Below are 19,937 nucleotides of genomic sequence, written 5' to 3'. Positions count from 1 at the left end.
ACGGGTATCCCAGCTGTGAGAAGGGCTGTCGGAATCCCTTTCTCTCTGACACACACACACTATTATGCAAAGAAAGCAATATAATAACATGCTTCATTTTGTACTGTGGAACCCCGTTATGCTGCTAACAACCAAATCCAAGTATCTACAAGACATGAACGTGGCAAAAAGTATGGGATCAGTTCAGTTTAGACCCTTAGACGCCACACCTGGGAACAAAACTCACATACTGTACGTTCAATTACTTTCTGGGTGGTTCAAACAATGCCAGTGAATTGCAGGGTTTTTGTACGACAAGATAAATGGGATTAGTTTTAGATTGAAAATTAGATTGAAGATCATTTTAGAGGTTGATACATTTTAGGTGTGAAAATTCTCAATTCACTCTTTCAGTCACTAATTTGGTACATTTTAATTGAAATGTAAGAAGCTCTGTTCGTCAAACTTCATTGCACTTCACCTACAGCCAATTACATTAAATCAAGATGGCGTTTGACATCAAAGATCCTCTTTCAAAGACCCACTTTTGGTTTCAAAGGTTGAACTATCCTGTTGCTCGGTGATGCAAACATCAAACATACATTAACAGATGCATTTCACATGCATACTGCACTAATCATCACATACTGTTCAAACCCACCAACCTTTATTTTTAAAGTCGAGCAGCAATCCCAATTTTCTGAATTTTGGGAGAGATATAAAACACATGAAATGATGCAGCCATTATCCTCTATCATTTATCTGTCTGTCTCTCTGTCTGTTTCATGTAAACACACAATACTCCTCCTGTCTGTTGCTCAGATGAAAATGGCAGCATGATTGCATGCAGAATACAAAATGAGCCGCGGAGTTCCTGTGAGAGATTTCGTGCCTCTTTGTTCAGTCACAACAAACAGAAGAAATACGAGACAGAACATGAAAGATTTAAACCATGTCAGTTCTTGTGTCTGGATGAGACTTTGTTATTTTCCAGTTTGCAGACAAGGAAGGATTTTTCATGACACCAAAGTAAAACTTAAGTGAAGTGCAAAAAGGATCTGATGCAATAATGTTCAAATCTGGCTTTGATGTTAAAGGAAAGGGAGTTTGGTAAGGGAAGCGGGGAGCTGAGTCTGAGATAATCAGAGGAATTAACTGTACGAGACCCGAATATTGAATAAAATCAAAATGGAAAGGAGTTCAAACTCGAGTTTGCCCAGGGTTATAAAGAAAGAGTGGTTGGATTGTAGTAGAAGGCTTTTACTTTATTAAGCTGAGGTTCAGACCATCCATCGAGCATGTCTTTTAAGTATGGGGTTATTTATTTATTTCATGTGGACAATGCATGTTAATGAACATCAGTATAACATATCCTCAATCCGAGCACCCTAGGTAGGTATAGAAAACAGGAACAAGAACAAACGTCCGAAAGACAAAATATGTTGTACCTGTCAAGTTAAAATGGATCACACTTCTGGTTTGCCTTATGCAATTGTTAGAGATAGGTCCTTATACCAGAATATGCAGTGTATATATAATCCATGGTTAGCCATTTAAATGGAGTGGTGCAGGAATGAGTCCTAAAACCTGGAAATGAGTTAGCATTTTAGCGCTACTTGCTCACTTGTCAGTATTTTTTTTTAATGGGTTTTGGTTAGATGATGGAAATATTTGGTTAACACAACCTTAAGATATGTTGGGGTTTTCTTCTACGACATACAGTATAATACTTCAGTTAATACCCCACTGGTGAATTTCTGAATCATCAACTACTAAACGTCATCAGGCCATACATTAGCCGCTGTTAGCTTAGTCATGCAACCTTGACAGTTGTTGTTATAACAGAGTGTTAACATTTTACTTCTGGTGCATTTACTACATAAAACTTGCAATTTCATAAATGTCTGTTTGCCACTAATATTATTTTTTATAGAGGGAGCCCATGCGATGATAACCTCCCTGGTCAGCCTAGAAAAATAATTCATCCCTGCACCACTCTATATCCACTTGCCTTTATGGACAGCTGGGTTATAAATACATTTAAGAGCAGTGTAAAAGAAAAGGTTATGTGTTTGTAAAATCACCCAGAGGATGGATGTAGGGTAAAAACAAGAGAGTCAAATATAAATAAAACATCACATCTCGTGACCCGGAGCGGTCTGAACGGTGAAAGTCACGCTCCGCCTGCTGTGTTTGCTGCAGCTGCAGGTGATGCTGCAGCTCGATGACGCACCTGGACGACTCTGCCAGCATATGGACGCCAACAGGGGAGGAAATGTAAGCCGCCACGTGGGGTTATCAGAGGTAGTAAGTGCCCTTTGTTTACACTGACTAAAGAAACTAGTTATATTTCAATAACAAGGGTTAAAAGTATATAGAGCAGAGTCTGATTAATGCGCCGTCAACATCATGATGTTAATTTAATACCTCTGCAAATGAGGTTATGTTTCTGGTTTGTTTGTCAGCAGGATTCTGCTGGCCTTATTTTACTGAAACTCGTATGAGTATGAGCCAAGGAAAAGACATTAAATATCGGAGCCAATTGGAAACACTGGGACACACTGGGACACACAGGAAAGGCTGGCAGAGTTTTGAGTGCCCTTTTAGTAATGACATGATATTGTTGCAGCATATTTTTCCACCTTAAATTCTCTATCTAGATGTTGTATTGCACATTTTTTACTCTGCAAAACAAGTTTTAATTCAGAGAAAATGCAACCAATGCTGATGAAAACAAGCATGATTCTGCAGAACCTCCTTCTACTTATTCGCTTGAGTAACTGTTGCCTGAACACTGAAAATAACCAATGCTAATTTAAGGACAGCAGAACACGCATGCATAATTCAACACATAGTTCACCACATATTTTCATCAAAGTTTCCATTTATAAATGGTTAATTTCATTGTGTAAATGGACTCTGAAGGAAACTCATTACAAAACAATATTGAAATGACTCTCATAAGATTACTTTTCCCTTTAACTAAACCACATTACATTTAAATGTTCACAAACTGTATTAGGGAAATGTAGAACCGAGTGAAACCAATCAATTTGACACTTTATGTTCTTCCATTTTCTCCTAACTGCATGGACAAAATCATTATCTTTTGAAAAATACATGTCCGTCATCTCTCCGTCAGCACCACCGGGGAACTGTAACATGAGCCCTGCAGAAATGGGGGTTATGAGAGGCTACAGATTAAAATGCTATGACTCTGGGAGTTAGATGGACATTAAATAATGCATGCAGCATCATCAGCTCTGTGTCAGAGATGCAGAGACTCAGCCTGAGACGCCCCGAGGCCAGACGTGATCTGAACCATCTCCAAGGCTTCGAGCGGGTCAATGAACAAAAGGTGGTGGTATTAACTTCACAGCAAATATTATACACCGCATCAAGAGAAGAGCGCTATAGATGTCTTTTAACCCTTTGCCTGCATGTTCTCTTTATGACTTGATAGGTAAGAAGCAACAGAAGTAGAGGGTCAGTAAATACAGGGTTAACTTCTAGGCCTGAAATACCTTCCTTTAGTGTCTGTTTCGTTTTGGGATTTTCTTCAACTTTTCCATTTCCCCATATCTGAACGAGCGTAGCTGCTCTCTCAGCTTTTACATTCAACATAAATACAACAAACATAATAGACACACTTGTTCAATGATTCAACAAGCTTCTCTTCACTTTCCTCTGACATTTTGTTCACCGCTGAACTGCATTTTCTTCTGCAAAAACGAATTGAAGTGGGAAAAAAAAGCTGTCGCTAGCTCAGCTCTCTATCTAACGGGACAATAAGTGTTCACAGTTTTTTCAGAAGACATATTCATACCATAACATCCCATTTCCACTTCCAATATGTCAAATAATAGAGCTTGGTGACCTTATTCACCTTTTAAACGGATGATATTATACAATACGTATAAAGGGCAGTTTTATCTCATCTTATCCTTATACTCCGAGCCAGAAATCTCCACTTCAGCCGCATTAACACACACCACACTTTCCAATTTATATTCAGTAGGATTTAACAGAGAGGTTTGTTCATATATCATTCATAGCCAGATCCCGGCCGGTGACAGTACTTTCTGTCATATGGAGTGATAACAGATATCCAAATCTAAAAGAACCTTTGACTCTAATGCAGCATTTTTACAAATTGAAACACCAGGTCCGACTTTATCCGATGTTCAGATTACTGTTCTGGAAATATACAAATGAGCACCTTCCCTAATAAGATAATGCACCATTTTTAGAATTGAACATTACATTTTAGAAAACTTGTAATGCAAATAAATACTGTTGTAATGATAGCAATCAACTGGGGGAGTTTCATAGCGATATCTATTAGTTAAAATGATCACCCTACTCACCTGTAGTGTCTTCCCCTTAAACTGGGGCATCCTCAGGCAGATCAGCGAGAAGAGAAGCTCCGTCTGCAGGAGTTTGTTATGTTTCTGTGGGCTTGCTGCGACTCCCAAAAGAGGATAATAATACAGCCTGCTTCTTGATTACACTCCCTCCTGTTGTCTGTGGTATTGTGTTTGCTGTTCATGTGAAATTGCTGGTATTGTTGCTGCTTTATTAGACTGTATAATGCAGCAGCAGACACACAGACAGAAAAGATGGGAATATAAAGAGATGAGAAAACATGTTTTGTGAGCCGAGTTTTCACCCATCTTCGCAGGCATGTGCCAACATCATCCACGGAGCCAACAGGACAACATCCAAAAGGCACATTTTAATTTGAATTCGTTTGTTCAAAGACTGAGAATTAGAAGGGCTGAAAACAATAATATTATCCCAAAACCCAACAACTTTACTTCTGAAGAAATGTTTCTGTTGCTACTCTTTCTCACCACTAAAACCAGTACATGGGCGTGTGACTCCATAGTGTTACATCCCCCCATTGGTGGAAGTGTAAATGATGAAATGTGTTAATGTGTTGCTCCCAAATCTCTGTGGGTCTCAGCTTTTGGCCATCCAATGTTGTAATATTGTCGTGTGAATCTGGGGATCTGCAGCTCATCAGAACCCATCATGAGGTTTCATAATTTGTATTCAGTTTCAAGTCAATTGGGATTACGTTTCAAATTGATAAATTACATTTAAAATAATTTTCTTCAGATTTGAGAAGTGCAGTCAATAAAACCTGCATTTCCCCTTTACATCCAGCAGGGGGCGACTTCACTGGTTCAGATTCTATAGAGGTCTATGAGAAAATGAACCGACTTATCACTTGATTTATTAACACTGTAAACATTTTCCTTATGAGAGTATCGTTTGAATCGCTAGAAGGAAGTATTCTTTAATATATCAAGATGTTCATTTTGTAAATGACGGTCCTATTACGAGTGAAATAGTCGATGAACTGCGTTTTGCTTTAGGACACGGCTTTCTTGTACTGTTTCTTTTATGCTACTATCATTCAACTTTTATTCAATTCAGAGACAAACATTATACTTTTTACTCTGCTACATGTATTTGTGAACTTTATTAACTACTTCAGATTCCAATTTATAATATAAAAAGTAATTAAAACTCAATTATGATCTAATATTACAGGTAAAAATGGGATTTATTGATAACTTTAACGTGAGCTACCGAGCAGTATGTAAAGTTAAAGGGCTAAATGCTTCAACAATTAGTATCAAAAACACAAATGCATATTATTCTTAATTTGCTTTCCTGCATAATGTGTATTTATTTGGTGTGTGACATATACAAACTGTACCCATCTCTTCAGATACATGTGCTCTTTCAGGCTTGTTTACATCACGAAGCCTTTATAAAAACAATCTACATCAACCTCCTCCTCCTCATCCTCCTCCTCCTCCTCCTCCCACCCGGCTTCAGGCTCCACCTGTGGAGCCGCCATCTAAAATTGATTACGGTGACATTTACTATTCATAGGAAAGGTTACTAGAGTAACCCGGTGCTCTGCCGCATGTTCGAGTGGAACATTATTCCCAAACAAATGAAGAGGCGCACTTCACTGAACTGTGTACCAGAGCTGAATGACAAACCGGTTGTGTAATTATGAATAATATGCATATCTGACTGAGGGGTATCTGGGTGAGATCTGGATTTTATCTCCCACTCTGGAAAGAAAATATAGACATAGAAAATATTACATCATTATAACTATAAGGTCATTATCATAGGTTTGTCCTTTGGTGTTTTCTTTAAGTTGAAGATGATCAAAGGTTTTGGAATGGAATGATTCTCTCAAGAAAAGGCTGATCATTTTATATATTAGCAATAACATTGATGCCTTTTTGTTCCCTGTGATTATAAGAGCCTTAGTAATAGAATCGCAGTAGCCGTAAAAAAAAAAGCTGAATAAATCTGTAAAATGCTCTAGAGTTATTTCATTTTAAGACACTAATTTCAATACATTTAAATATATTATAACAAATATTGTTGTTTATAGTCTCTGCTTAATGTGTTTCATGTCTTTACACTTTCCAGATTCAGATCAATAATACAAAATGTAATCAATCAATTATGACGTTATTCGGCGCATATGGGAGGGAATTCACATATTCACAGGTCATGCAGTGCATAAAGATTTTAGAAAGACTAACAAAATATAAACTACAGGACACATTTTACTGCAAATCCTTGAGGGCCAAAGGTCTTATTTTCCGCTTGTAGAAAAGGTTTTAGACCTCCATAATAAGATGCCTCATCAATATTAGGAACTTCCTCTTAATTTGGAGTTAAAAACAATTGCAAGCGACTCTAATAGTGCTTCCATTTTCCCTGTTGGAACACGCTTCAGGTTTTTCCTCTTCAAGTCACTCAGACAATTACAAGCGCAGCTACAAGTTGGCGGCTCAATGTTTACGTTGGCTTCCAGCTAATAGTTTCCAGTTGCAGGGGCGTGCTCAGCGGCCATCAGGAGTCCAACATCGAGGTGTTTTTCACACCGTGTGGGCGTCCAGCTCCAGACTGCGTGCCTAACACAGCGAGGGCTCTTCATACAGACACACACACACACACACACACACACACACACACACACACACACACACTCTGCATCTCGCTGCTCTTTAATTTAACCGTGCAAGTTCCAGTGTTCCATCAGATCCATACTTTGTTTTAGGTTGGCCTTTCAAGAAATCTCTTCTCTATTTATGTCTTACGGGCAAATGATCAGCAGCGGTTCCATATAATTAGACCTTTGACTGGTTTTGAAACATTTCCCCTGATTGAAAGCAACACTTCTCACAGTCTCACAGCATGAGAGCCATGGTGACTTAGGTCTTATAGATGCATACATTTACATAAATAAATAACTACATTAAAACCTGCAAAAACATAAAGGCTTCCAATCAGTGTGGTTTTAACTCTCTTAATGCTGTATTATATGCGTTATCATTGTCTACAGCATCAAAATCAAGGCATTTTAATTGTTAAAATTCTTTATTTTTGTTTCTACATATATCCTTATCAAACGAGCGCCTCAAACCAAACTATTTTTGAGTCCAGGAAAGAGACCTTTAAATAATAAATGGGTTAAAATCCAATTGTGTGTTTACCTACCTTGCTGGTATGCCTCTTCCACGTCTTATTGTATATTAAGGAGGAGTATTGCTTGCGTCGCTGTCTTGCTCAAGGCCACCACGGCAGGGCCAAGGAGGTGAGCTGGGACCTCCAAGTACCAGTCCACACTCCATATTTTAAGTCTATGCCGGGAATTGAACTGGCAACCCTACGATTCCCAGTCCAAGCCCCTAGTGACTAAGCCACTGCCAGACACCAAATTTGCCATTATAGTGGGAAGTTCCTCATTTCCAGCAGACAGTATCGACCAAATGACTGTTGCTTTCATTCATTCATTCACATCAGACTAAACATATTTGTTTCAGTATCCTTCAAAGCTTAAACCCTCTTGGCAATAAATCTCATTCTGATTGTAAAATATTGATCTGACATTACTTGAAAAAAGGAATAGATGCAATGATGCGGTCACAGAAGGGAGAATCGTACATTCATCTCAATGTTTCCAAATATGTTGAGCATCTTGTTGTATCTATGACTTAATAGACGAATAGCCTTATGATCCAGCCTTATGGAGGTGATGGTGGACGGTCGCCAGGCGGCTGTGCGTTACCTCGGCCACTTTTCAAAGACCTGTTTGAAGCCAGCAGGAGTGGGAGATGAAAGTCCTGGCACAGCACACTTTGACATCATCAAAACACGACTCCCTCACAACACTCAGTGGCTCTAATGGCTGTGTTAAAAGGTACTTTTAAATACACAGATTTACAAGTGGCCGCTGGCGTGGTTTGGTGGTCTTTGTTCTGAATCGAACATGAATGAATTCTACATAATGAAACAGGAGAGCAGCCACGGGAGATACAGCCTGGCGAAATAAAGGTTATTAATTGAGTGTGAGTTAGTTCACATCAAGGGAAATGTTTGAGTTTGAGACTAAAAGCAGTCAAAAAACTCGCCCAACCTTCATTTCTGTCAGATACAGCCGCGGAAATTAAGAGACCACTTCAGCATTATCATTTTCTCTTGTTATATCACCTGTAGGTATGTCTTAGAGCTAAAGGACTTAAAAAAAATAATAACTAAGAGTGAATAATAATCAGAAAGGAAGAAGAAAATCTTACTGGTTATTTTTGAAATGTCTTATTTTTAGTCCCAGTTAAATAAATCTGCAGCAATAAGATAAATGGAAGAAAACCTCAAAGAAAGATGGGCAGAGATCGTTGTGCAAAAGATGCGTAGTGTACAGAAAGATAATACAAATACCACCTCCTGTACACTATCTATTTGATATCGGAACATCAAAGTCAAAGGGATTCATCCTCTTATTGAGGTGTCTCAGAATATGATGGGGTTGTGTTCTAAAGCAGCATCGGTGACTCTTTATTGTGATGATGTTTCCCTGAATGCAGCGCTGCAGCAACAAATGTTAAATGCCTCCACCTTTGTGAGAGCAATGTGCAAAATATGAGAGCGAGACAGCGAGCCGTTCTTTAGAGAAGAGACAAGTGTGAGATTTTTCTTCCTTTGAAAAGCAGCTTGTGACATTTTAGAGATAATTGACACCCCCCTCGAAGCCTCGCTCCCCGCAGTCCTTCATTTTCGCAGCAGTGACCCCGCTTGCTCCGATGAAGTGCTCTTCACAAGGTTGTCATCGCAAAAGGTCACATCCAGAGAGCTGACAAGGCATGAGGGATATAAGATGGGAGATCCCAGCCATCCATCTCTCCGTCTGGTTCAAGACTCTCAGCTGACCTTTCACAGAGCATCAGCGGCAACAAAGAGTACGTGGGAGCGCCGCGCATGTAGTGGACTGAGAGTCTTTATACATGACAGATGAAAAGGGAAGAGACATCCCGTCTTCATAATGTCATCCTGCAACTACTTGTCTTCTTAAAATGTTATTTCAACGAGTTTCATCTGTAAAATCCAGTGGTGGACAGACACTGAAGTGCATTTACTCTAGTGGTATACTTAAGTGAAATGTTGAGGTTGCCTTCTTGTACTGAACTTAAACATTTATATTTTTGCGACTTTACTTTATGCTCCAAGATTTAAACCTGAAGGACTTTTACCTATACGCAAGTGTTTCTATACTGCGGTATAAATAATTAATCATTTTACTTCAGTTCATATCTGGGTAATTTGTCCACCATCGGAAAAATGCATGTCTCAGTTGTCTTCATATAATTATTGCATTTTCAAAAAGCAGCTTTAAGCATGTCTTGGCCTGGAATTGATTGTAGTAAACCAGCTGTCTTAACTGTGACTGCATTTACTCCATTTTTTTTATCTTAAACTGTGCAATACTGACTAACGAGTGCAACAATCCTGTGAAATAATTCAACTCTCAAGTCAGAAGTGCCATTAACTGTACAGTTCAGCTTCCTGTATTCAACACACTTCATAAATTCAGTACTATTATTATTTACACCGTAGTAATGGATTGTACTGTGCATATTTGTTCCTTTACAGACATTTATTTAAATACAAATCCTGCAAATACAGTAACGCCAACACGCTTATTGTCCCATCAAATCAACTTATTTTAGAAAATGTTCGAACAATGCAGGAGGAAATCGACTCAAACGTTCGCAGTCACAAACAAAGGAAACATAGATTGTGTCCCAGCTGTGTGCATCACTTTTAAGTGTCCTCTGTCCTCTCAGAAATCAGAGTTTCATTTGACCCTCAAACACCACAGGGACAATAAATGAGCGAAAGGTTTACGAATTTTGAAAAGGTTTATTACTTGTGCAATATTTTTACTTCCAGTATTTAAAAAATATCATGTCTGTGACAAGCGACACACGTCTAAAATACACCGGTTATTTCTACTTCTGTTACAAAATGGACTGCCTTTAAACTCCTGTGAACATATTGCTCCATTAAGTAAAACATAACACGATTACATTCCCTTTAAACACCCACTGTATGAAGACGACAGATTATTATACATCAAAGAATGTGTCGTAGTAACACCGAATAAAGTGATGAAGGCTTTCTAACTCAAATACAGTTCTTTAAAACATCGTATCTATTATTAAAAGTGAATTCAGACCAAGCATCACCAAAACTACAGCAGTCAGCACTTAACATACAGAGATGTAAATCACATCTATACTTAATGTAAAAACTGTGCACAAAATTCCGTAGCTACTATTATTAGTAGTAGTATTAATATGGCACACATGAGCTAGATACTCACACATATTTATAAACATCTTTCCAGATCAGATGGGAATCTGGGCCGTGAAGGTTTGGAGCCAGAGGGAAATAATTGTATTTAATGTTATATATAAAGCAGTGAATGCTGGAAAACAGTCATATAAGACAGGGAAACCCTCATATACGTAAACTGTGAAATACTAAATACATTTTGACATTAAAATCACGCCTTCTGCCAGAAGCTTATCTGTTCATCCACTTCTCGTAAAAATAATAAAAAAGCAAACAATCATAAGCAGCTTTATCCCTTCAATCTTCTTTCTAAGCTTACATTTGTCAAAACCACCTTCGTCTAAGGAAGATGCGCGTCCAAAAACAAAACACACACACACCTTCTGTAAATCAATTTAAGGTGGCAGCACGACTCTGGCTCCAAGCCTGTGAGCTGGGGTTTGAGAATCTGTTTTTCTACCGTGTCTAATCTGTCTCCATCATCCTTCTATCAATGCAACTTTGACCTTTATTGGACATTTCGTCAATCCAAGCCTGGACACACTCACAGTAACATTGGGTCACGCAGGAGGAGAGTTTGTTCAGTTGGAGTCCTGCATCTCCGCAGCTGAAGCCTCTTCGTCCACGTCGACATTCGACTGGTATTCATCTGGAAAAAAACATGCAGATGCTTGATGACTCCTCGATCAGTTTACTTTGATTTAGGTACAAAAAAAGGAAGGGAATGAGCAATATATAATGCTGAATCTAACTCATGCAGGTGCTTTAACAGGATATGTATTCTTTCATCAACATAAAAATAAGAATCTACAGCTATGCTAGAAGTTCTGTGAGGCTTTGAGCTAAATGCTAACATCTGGATGCTAACAGGCTCACAATAAAAATGCTGACATACTACAATATAGGTAAATAGATATGATGAAGAGTGTCTTTATCATGCTCATTGTTTGGGATATATTTGGACAATAAGGGGATCCTTTAACTAAAACAATGTATGAGTCGTAAACAGTTACAACACGTTACTTCAATAATTGTTGCTTAAAATCCTAGATATATTTCCTACAAAGGCTCCTGCCTGCTCAGGCGTAGGAGACAAAGAATGGGGAGTATTTTAGTTAATTGAGTGTGTAATTATAGAGGTCTGCACAGACGTTTATATATTCAAATTGCACCTTAGTAGATCCCTTTGTATGTGTTTATTCCCAATTGTATGTCTTGTTGAAAAGGCCACCACAACTCCTCAAGGTGCAAACACCAGAAGTAAAAAAGTAAAACAAATCTGTTTTTTATTTGTTATATATTCTGTTTAATATGTGTAAATGCAACGTTATGATTGCTATTCATATGCATTTCTGTTGTACCTCCTGCAATGACAATATTTATATACATGATCTACTGTTGCAGCCCCAACATCTAGACAGAATTTCAACTTCAACATAAATAGCAAATGTCTGAACTCAATTGGATAACACCTTTATTGGAAAATAAACTAAATTCTTATATAATATGTGGCGAATGCAGCTGAATTTTTTACAGCGTTAAGTGGTACTCAGGCAGAATGAATACTGATAAGGAAAAGACCAGATGCAGATCAGGCGAAAATGAAAATGATTCACCCTAAATGTAGAGTAGCATTTATCTTTATCTTTTTTGACTCCTGCAGAAATGAGGAGACTGATACACGCTTAATTTTTCTACTCAGTGTTACATATTTTCAGATCCCTGCGCCACAGTATATCGCTCTACTTTAAGGTGAGAATGACTGCAAAGTGCGTCATTAGCATAAAATAAATCCAGGAAGTGAAAACATGAAACAACCTTTTATGGGAGTACAGAGACGGATGGTAGTGATGCAGCAGCTCCTCGTGTTCGGAGAGACACTCAGAGGACAGCTGTTGGTTTGACTGTTTGAACGCAGCCGCCAATGGAGAGTTACTAAAGTACTGTACATACCTAATGTTTTGAGATACTTGTGTTTATATTTTGTGCTTCTTTTCATACTTAGGTACATTTTTGGATGGCTAGAGTTACAAGTTACTGTATAGACAACGATTTAACATAAAAAAACATATGATGAGCTTCAAATAAATACAGATATATGGACATAAATCCAGTTTCTTCCAACTGTAATTAGACTCAGTTTTGATCCTTTTCATCAAAGAAAGGTAGAAAGAAATTGCAATTAATGAATAATGTCAGACTATTTCTAAACAGGTACATATATTAATGAATGTATTCTTCTTTGTTCTTGTATTTATTCATGTATTTCTTTGTTTCATTTCTTTGTTTAGCTTTCTTTTGTGCTTCGTGTCATTCATATGCTTTTTGATTTTTTCTAAATTATGTTGGATTAGTTTTAGTTTTAATGATCGTTTTTCTCTGAAACCTTACCATTCAATACACTTCGGACTGGCATAGAGTGCGAGCGTGAGAGTGATTATGATCAGCGTTTTTAGTTCTTAGGGTTTTATTGAAAATACAAGTGTTGTAGAAGTGGTGAGTGAACGACTGGAGACTTTGATTAAACTGCACAGGAGTTTGTTAATTGATGTTTTGATTAAGTTTTGCTGTTGTTAAACCCCGCACCCATTTACCTTAATTAATCAAGAAGACATTTCTCAGTAATTGTAATTTTAATCACTGTAGAGGCATGTGAGAAACACTCATTTTCTTTAAGAGATCAAGAATCAAATTGTGGGACTAATTGAAATACCAATGGCCCTTTGGGATGAAGAACTTCTTTCTATCTTAATGAGACGAAAACAAAAAGGAAACCTTTTCACTGTGGATTCAAAACACCATACCAAATCAAACTCTCAGTCCTCCTCCTCCTCCTCCTCCTCCTCCTCCTCCTCCTCCTCCTCCTCCTCCTCCTCTTCTTCCTCACCTGGAGTTTGATCCTCTGCTCTCTTCCTCTCAGTTTTGGCGTCCGGAGAGCTGGGTTCATCAGGAGGCCAACGCAGCTCGCCGCTCTCCACCTCGGCTCCGTCCGTCGGCTCCACCACGATGGAGGGAAGTCTCTTGGACAGCTTCGGATACCTTTCATGGGTATCTGGGAAGATCTGTTAGAAGCTTATGTAAGGTTTAACTGGAGGGTTATCATACTTGAAGAATTACTCGGCAGCACACAGTGGAAGAAGAACAACGAGGTACAAATTGGATTAGGAAGACTTTGTGAAAAGATGTGTGACTAGACTTGTTAGTTTTATTATTCACTTGAAATGCTCTTCTCTTTAAAACTAAACTGTAGCTGAAATGATCCTTGATAAAAAAAACAAGTATTTAAGAAACCAGTAACTATTTGGATAATGTATTACTCTTTTTGAATGCAATCATGGCAGAAAGTGTTCAGGCTTTCAAACATGGCTGGTCCTCCATTTATCCTCTCGTGTTTCCAAAATATGAAAAGTGTTTTTAGTCCTCATCGTAGGAGAAACGATGAATTCTTTTATTTAAGCTGCGTTGTTGATTGATAAACAGGTCAATAGTAATAGCGCTTTCACTAAAAAACACTTTTCTGTTTTTTTCCACATATTATTATTGGAGGCTGTGGCTCAATGAGATAATGCGCTGATCAGGAGGGCAGAGGTTCAATCCCCACTGCAGTCAGCATGCTGTTGTGTACCTGGGGAAGACACTTCAACCCAAATTGCTCCTGTGGGGATTGTCCACAGTATTGAGTGTATGTAAGTGGCTTTGGTTAAAAGCATCTAACAAATGAAATGTAATTCTCCCATTTCAGTGAAAACTGCAAATCCAGATTGAGAGCAAAGTCTAGAAACTTGAGTTTTTGTTGAGCTGTTTTCCACAAAGAAAGTCAATTTCGGTAGGTCAGAATGAAAACACTAATACATTAAGCGCCCCAGATGGAAATAGGGATAGTTTATTAAACAAACGACTGCCTGGCACCATAAACACACAGGTAATCAGTTTTCACACTAAATTCTACAGCAGCGGACGATAAGTCTCTCAGCTGGATAAGACAGGAACCATTTACTCACACAGCGGGACAGAGTCCGACTCATGACCTCGGTGACGTCTGCCCACAATTTACTCATCACTCCTGTGACTCACCACTCTGTGCCTTTCTCTTTCTACTCAAATAAAACAGGACTGGTCTGAAATCCTCTAAACACACACACGCACGCACGCACACACACACACACACACACACACACACACACACACACACACACACACACACACACACACACACACACACACACACACACACACACACACACACACACACACCTGGAAGGATACTGCGCCTTGATCTGCTGCCGCTCCTCCCCCGCTGAAGTCCTCTGTGCCGGGCTCAAGAGAGTTCATCACCTCAGTCATCCTGGAGGGAATCACCAATCAATACACTCAATTATTTTCTAATTGCTCATCAATACTGGGTTCAAACTACTTGAAGATCTAAAAATACTCCAAACAACAATTACACAATATTGCCTTAATTAAATACATCAAACTAAGACTCTACCATATGCTTCAAAGCTTTACAGATGCATTCATAACACACATAAAATGTGGGATTGGAAATCAAGTTAGAGTTATTCAACCAAATATAAAAGCCTCAACTATTTCTATTATAAAATAAAATAGGATGGTATAATTATAAAATGTATTTGAGCTTCTTTGCCTCTTAGTTCGGTAGACCAGCTGTCATTTTCTGCAAATAAATGATCTAATTGCAAAATATTTGAGAGAAAAACCTCACATATAAACAATTAAAACAAAGAAACCGATCATTTTAGAGAGGTTTCTTAATTTTTCCAGATCAGCACATTAAGATATTGTCCCTTATTTCCTAAAGGATAGTCGCTCTATGAAGGTATCACTTCATAGTCAGTCAACAAAACTCTTTCTGTGTAAGAAATCTCATCAAGAAACCAGCGATGACTATCGAAGGCAAATCTTTCCAATCCAACTTCAGATACTCGACGTTGCTGACACATTTTGTTCGGCAGAAGAAAATGAGGATATCCACCTGTTCACACTCCCCATCAAGCAGGCTCCAGTAACCTAAACAAGCAATAGCTGATATTTTTTGGCCACTTGGGGGCAGCAGAAACAAGCTTAACACAACACTGACATATCATCGCCACTGTATCCTTCTGATGACTGTAGGTCCAATATTTTCTCCTTTTCTTACTCAGTTTTTGGTCTCTACCCACTCCTGAGGGGAACATCTGTCTCGTTAGCTCCTAAATGCTTGACTCTCATCCGCAACTCGTCTTCAACTGTGTCATTTTGATCTTTGCTACTAAAAAGGTAGCGCACAGTGGGTTTTGGAAGTCAACCAATCAAGTTAGTAGGATTGTAAAACAGCAACACGGAGACCTTATATTAGGAACCACAACGGCAAAAGTATTCCCTACAACTCCAAAGGAACAAAGAACGCGTCCATTTTCTCAGGTTCTTACCTTTCACAATAAAAGCCCTTGACATTTACACTGCCTAACCGTTTATAGAGGAAATTGAAATTTGTTGAGCTTAGGCTACACAGCTATTCACCGCAATGTGACCCCGGGTGGTTTGTCCGTTCATTGAAAAAGTGTTTCATCTCTCACACATTTGCATTGCTGCTGGTATGAATTGTTTGTGTGTTTCCCAAATGTTTGTATCTGTCACATCACCTCAGTGTGAAGGACTTTAACACAGTGTTTGCATGGCCTCTAGAAACTTTGTACTATTCTCATATGCACAATTATAGTGGGGTTTTAGTGTGCGTGTTAACTAAGTCCTTAAGTAGCAGTCTTTTGCTCACCAGACCTTGACATGTGACAAGTTGTCAAAAACACCACTTTACATACAATCAGACTGGCAGTTGCTGTTGCCATGGGGACGATGTATGCCCCTGATTGTCTGAGTAGTGCACTTTGCCTGAGCGCACAAGCACGGCCGATGGCTGATTTGGGGGTATTCATGTGTGCCGTTACACAGCAATTACCTCCGTCAGGGCCGAGGTTCTCGTTGTTGTGAGACTTCTCTGTGAAACCTGGAATTGCTTCTGCCCCTTCATCATGAGACAATACAGCCTTTTATTCCTCATCAGAGGAGAGTATTGTTCCTCTGGATGGGAAATCTGTGCGGTCTCTCCGGTTTACTCCGGATGAGATAGAAACTGGAGAAGAAGCCTGCACATGATGCCAGTCTGACCTCTGAGGGGGGCGTTCATTGACGCGTGACAGGCACGAGAATTTAGACGTTGACGCTCCTGTCATGCTTTTTATTTTGTACTATCTCTCTTCGGCTGAATAATAATAAGGTTTTATTTGAGCCACTAGGTCTCAACAGGGTTATCCATGTGTTAAATATATGCAGAAAGCTGGTTTACCTCTGCCTGAACAGAGAAATTAGATGTTAATTACTAGCAAATTAAGCATCTTGCAGGTTAAAGTATGTACATTTTGGGTCTAGATTTAAATCCCTGGGTGAATTTAAGGATTTTTTTTGTGTCAAAGTAAATAAGACCTAAGTGAAGATTTCCTGCTCTTTGTCTGACGATCAATATTTTTCAATATGACAGCTGCAAATGATAAGGAACCCAGAAAACACACAGATTACGAAACTCAGCACTGCAATGGATAAAGGTGCCCTGTGGTTTCCCCTCCAAAGTCATGGTGTTCCTTATTTGCAAAACCTTTTAGGGAATATATTTTAAAACGTACGTTATTTTTGTCCAAAACTTTAGGTTTCCAAGATGTTGATCCAACTTTGAAAGGTGAAGCAGTGCAGTTCATTGACAAAGAAAAACCACACATGTTTCAGGTTTTTTTTTACAGTATGTGACTCATCTCTAATTTATTCTTCTTAAATGTGTAACGAGCACCAACCAACAGAACCACCAGTGGTGAAAACCTTCACAGGACTACTTTAAACTAACAACTGTCTTTATTACTGTCGGAAGAAGAATCCAAATGTTTATAAAATACTGAATAATTTAGAAAGTATTCTCAGTAAATATTATTAAAGTATCCAAGCAAGAGTAATGCCCACTCAGTATGTTATATTACTACACAGTATCTCCTATGATTGAAATATAACTATTGATGCAAAGCTGTGAAAGCATTAGTTACCCTATCTACCGTTGAGTGGTTTAATTAACAGCAAAGTTACTGTAGATATCAGTTCAAAAAGTAGCCCTAATTTGAAGGCTTTTTGGTTTTAAGACATTTTCAACCTGCATGTTTCCCTTTGTTCGGATTTTAGAGACATATTCCTAATGAAAATTATTTGTAGCTGAGGAAAAACAACAACTGTGAAAGCCAAAAGCCCCACAGGAGCCCTGATGTTCTGCAGCATCCCACTACTCTTGAGTTTGAAGCCAGGTACTTACACAAACAAAATCTCCACAAAAAAAAAAAAATCCTCTAGCAGCCACTGTCTCATTTCCATTTCACTGTTTGCTTTTCGGATGAAAGATGTGCATCTGGTGTGACCTCACAGATTAAAATTCCTCCTCTTCTTCTGCCCATCACGAGATTCATCACGGTGGAGACGGTCCAGTTAAAGGAGCAGCGGGTTGACCAAATTCGGCATCTTTTAATAATGTCCAACAATCACTTTTAGTGCCACCATTTAATATTGGTAGATACAGGATATTCATAAAATGACCACTCTACTCTCTCCTCTTATAGACCCAGCTGCACTTGTGATTTTATTTTTTGTATTTCTACCTTAAATCAGAGCCAGCAGCAACACCACCTCCTCAACTGCAGCTTCTTCAGATGAATCCAGTAAGTTTCATAGCCCAAGGACATGAAATACAAATGTAATCCAGGTCCAAATATAGTGATACTCTCCTTCACTCAACAAACAGCCCCGGGAAATGTTCCACTGCTCTGTTTTTGTTTAATTTCTCCTGTGTTTGTTGCCCTAATTTATATTTCCTGTTCGATCAATGGCACAGAAACTTTGTGAATCGCATATATTTACACATATGCAGGTTTGGAAAGCACATTTACCTGAATGGCACACACAAACAGGTAACCACTTTACAACAGGTATGATATACTAATTACAGATTTCAATATAAAACAGCTTATATACACCTACACTTACACAATCCCACACACACTCAAGTATAGAAAAAACCCACAAGGTGAAACAGGTTTTATACATTTCCTAAACATCAAATGCACCTTCATAATTATTAAACTCATAAGTCATTTTAGTTTAATAAAAATGATTAAAAGCAGATCATTTTTCAGTGTTTGCAAAGATGTTAGTACAAAGCTCCGTACCTGTCTGCAGGCTGATCCAGTGTCTCAGAGCAGGAAGGTCTCCGTACTCCGCTGCTTCATCACACTGATGCTGATACTGATGATGATGATGATGATGATGAAGATGATGATGATGATGATGCTGATGATGATGATGCTGTTGTGGGCGACAGGCGGCGGGGCTCCCGGTGAAGTTGCCTTTAGTGTCGAAGTGTTCTGAGTCTGCGCAGTGGAGCTGCACCGGTGCTGCGTTCATGGTCTATTTTGAAATGGTGGATTTATAATTTGACGGTGGAAAGAGCTCACTATAGATCAAGTATCATGGGATCAAGTAGGATTGTTAGATTGGCAAAAATAAAAGCATTCATTTTGCAGAATGGCCCATTTAAGAATTATAAATATATAATATTATTGGACTATGATAATTATGATTTGATATAATTATTTTAGTTTAATATAATAATACATATTATTTATTTTCAACATATATATCACACATAAATATAACATAATATATTATACATTTAATAAATATAATACTTTCAAGTATCAATGCATTTTTAGTTTTTTTCCTGTATTTAATCCTAATTAGAAGTAGGCACAAATACAGTTATCACATGAGCAGGAGTAAAATGTTCAATATTCACCTATAAAAAGTGAAGTAGAAGTTTTAGGTAGCATGAATATGAATACCCAAGTTAAGAAGAAATACCTCAAAATTGAACTTATATATTGAAGCCTACTTGAGTAAATGTAAGCCACTGTTACTTTCCACCAGAGAGAAATTCAGCTTTTATTTTGAAAGAATACTGCAGCTAGGCCTTTAATGTGCGTTTGCTGTAATCAAGCCAAATTCATGTTGGATTAAGCTCTGAAACTTTAATTAGTGAGCGATTAGCATATTTTATTAATTCATCTTGTTTCTTGATGAAAGCCATTTCTGACAAGTCTTCAGATAACTTGTTTCAGCGTCAACTTTAATTGTTTTCTCCGGAGAAGAGGACTAACAGGTAAAGTCACAGTTATCGTTGAAGTTTAAGATTTACG

The 19,937-nt window shown here is 38.3% G+C and overlaps 1 protein-coding gene across 2 annotated transcripts; it reads right to left on the bottom strand.

Moving 5' to 3' along the window:
- Positions 1-10,207: 10,207 nt before the first annotated feature.
- Positions 10,208-19,125, bottom strand: LOC134881714 (protein LBH-like). Of its 2 annotated transcripts, none has more exons than XM_063909239.1 (4): positions 18,912-19,125; positions 14,923-15,001; positions 13,544-13,718; positions 10,208-11,305 (listed from the first exon to the last, which is right to left on the bottom strand). In XM_063909239.1, the coding sequence occupies exons 2-4, from the start codon at positions 14,998-15,000 to the stop codon at positions 11,238-11,240; spliced, it is 321 nt and encodes a 106-aa protein (XP_063765309.1). In that variant the 5' UTR covers position 15,001; positions 18,912-19,125; the 3' UTR covers positions 10,208-11,237. The 2 variants fall into 2 exon arrangements, with proteins under 2 accessions (XP_063765309.1, XP_063765308.1); XM_063909238.1 differs by lacking the exon at positions 18,912-19,125 and adding an exon at positions 18,005-18,125.
- Positions 19,126-19,937: the final 812 nt, after the last annotated feature.

Source organism: Eleginops maclovinus, chromosome 19 (assembly GCF_036324505.1).
Source record: "Eleginops maclovinus isolate JMC-PN-2008 ecotype Puerto Natales chromosome 19, JC_Emac_rtc_rv5, whole genome shotgun sequence".
Taxonomy (NCBI): Eukaryota; Metazoa; Chordata; class Actinopteri; order Perciformes; family Eleginopidae; genus Eleginops; species Eleginops maclovinus.
The sequence above is the reverse complement of the archived record's forward strand: the minus strand, read 5'-3'. Positions and strand labels throughout refer to the sequence as shown.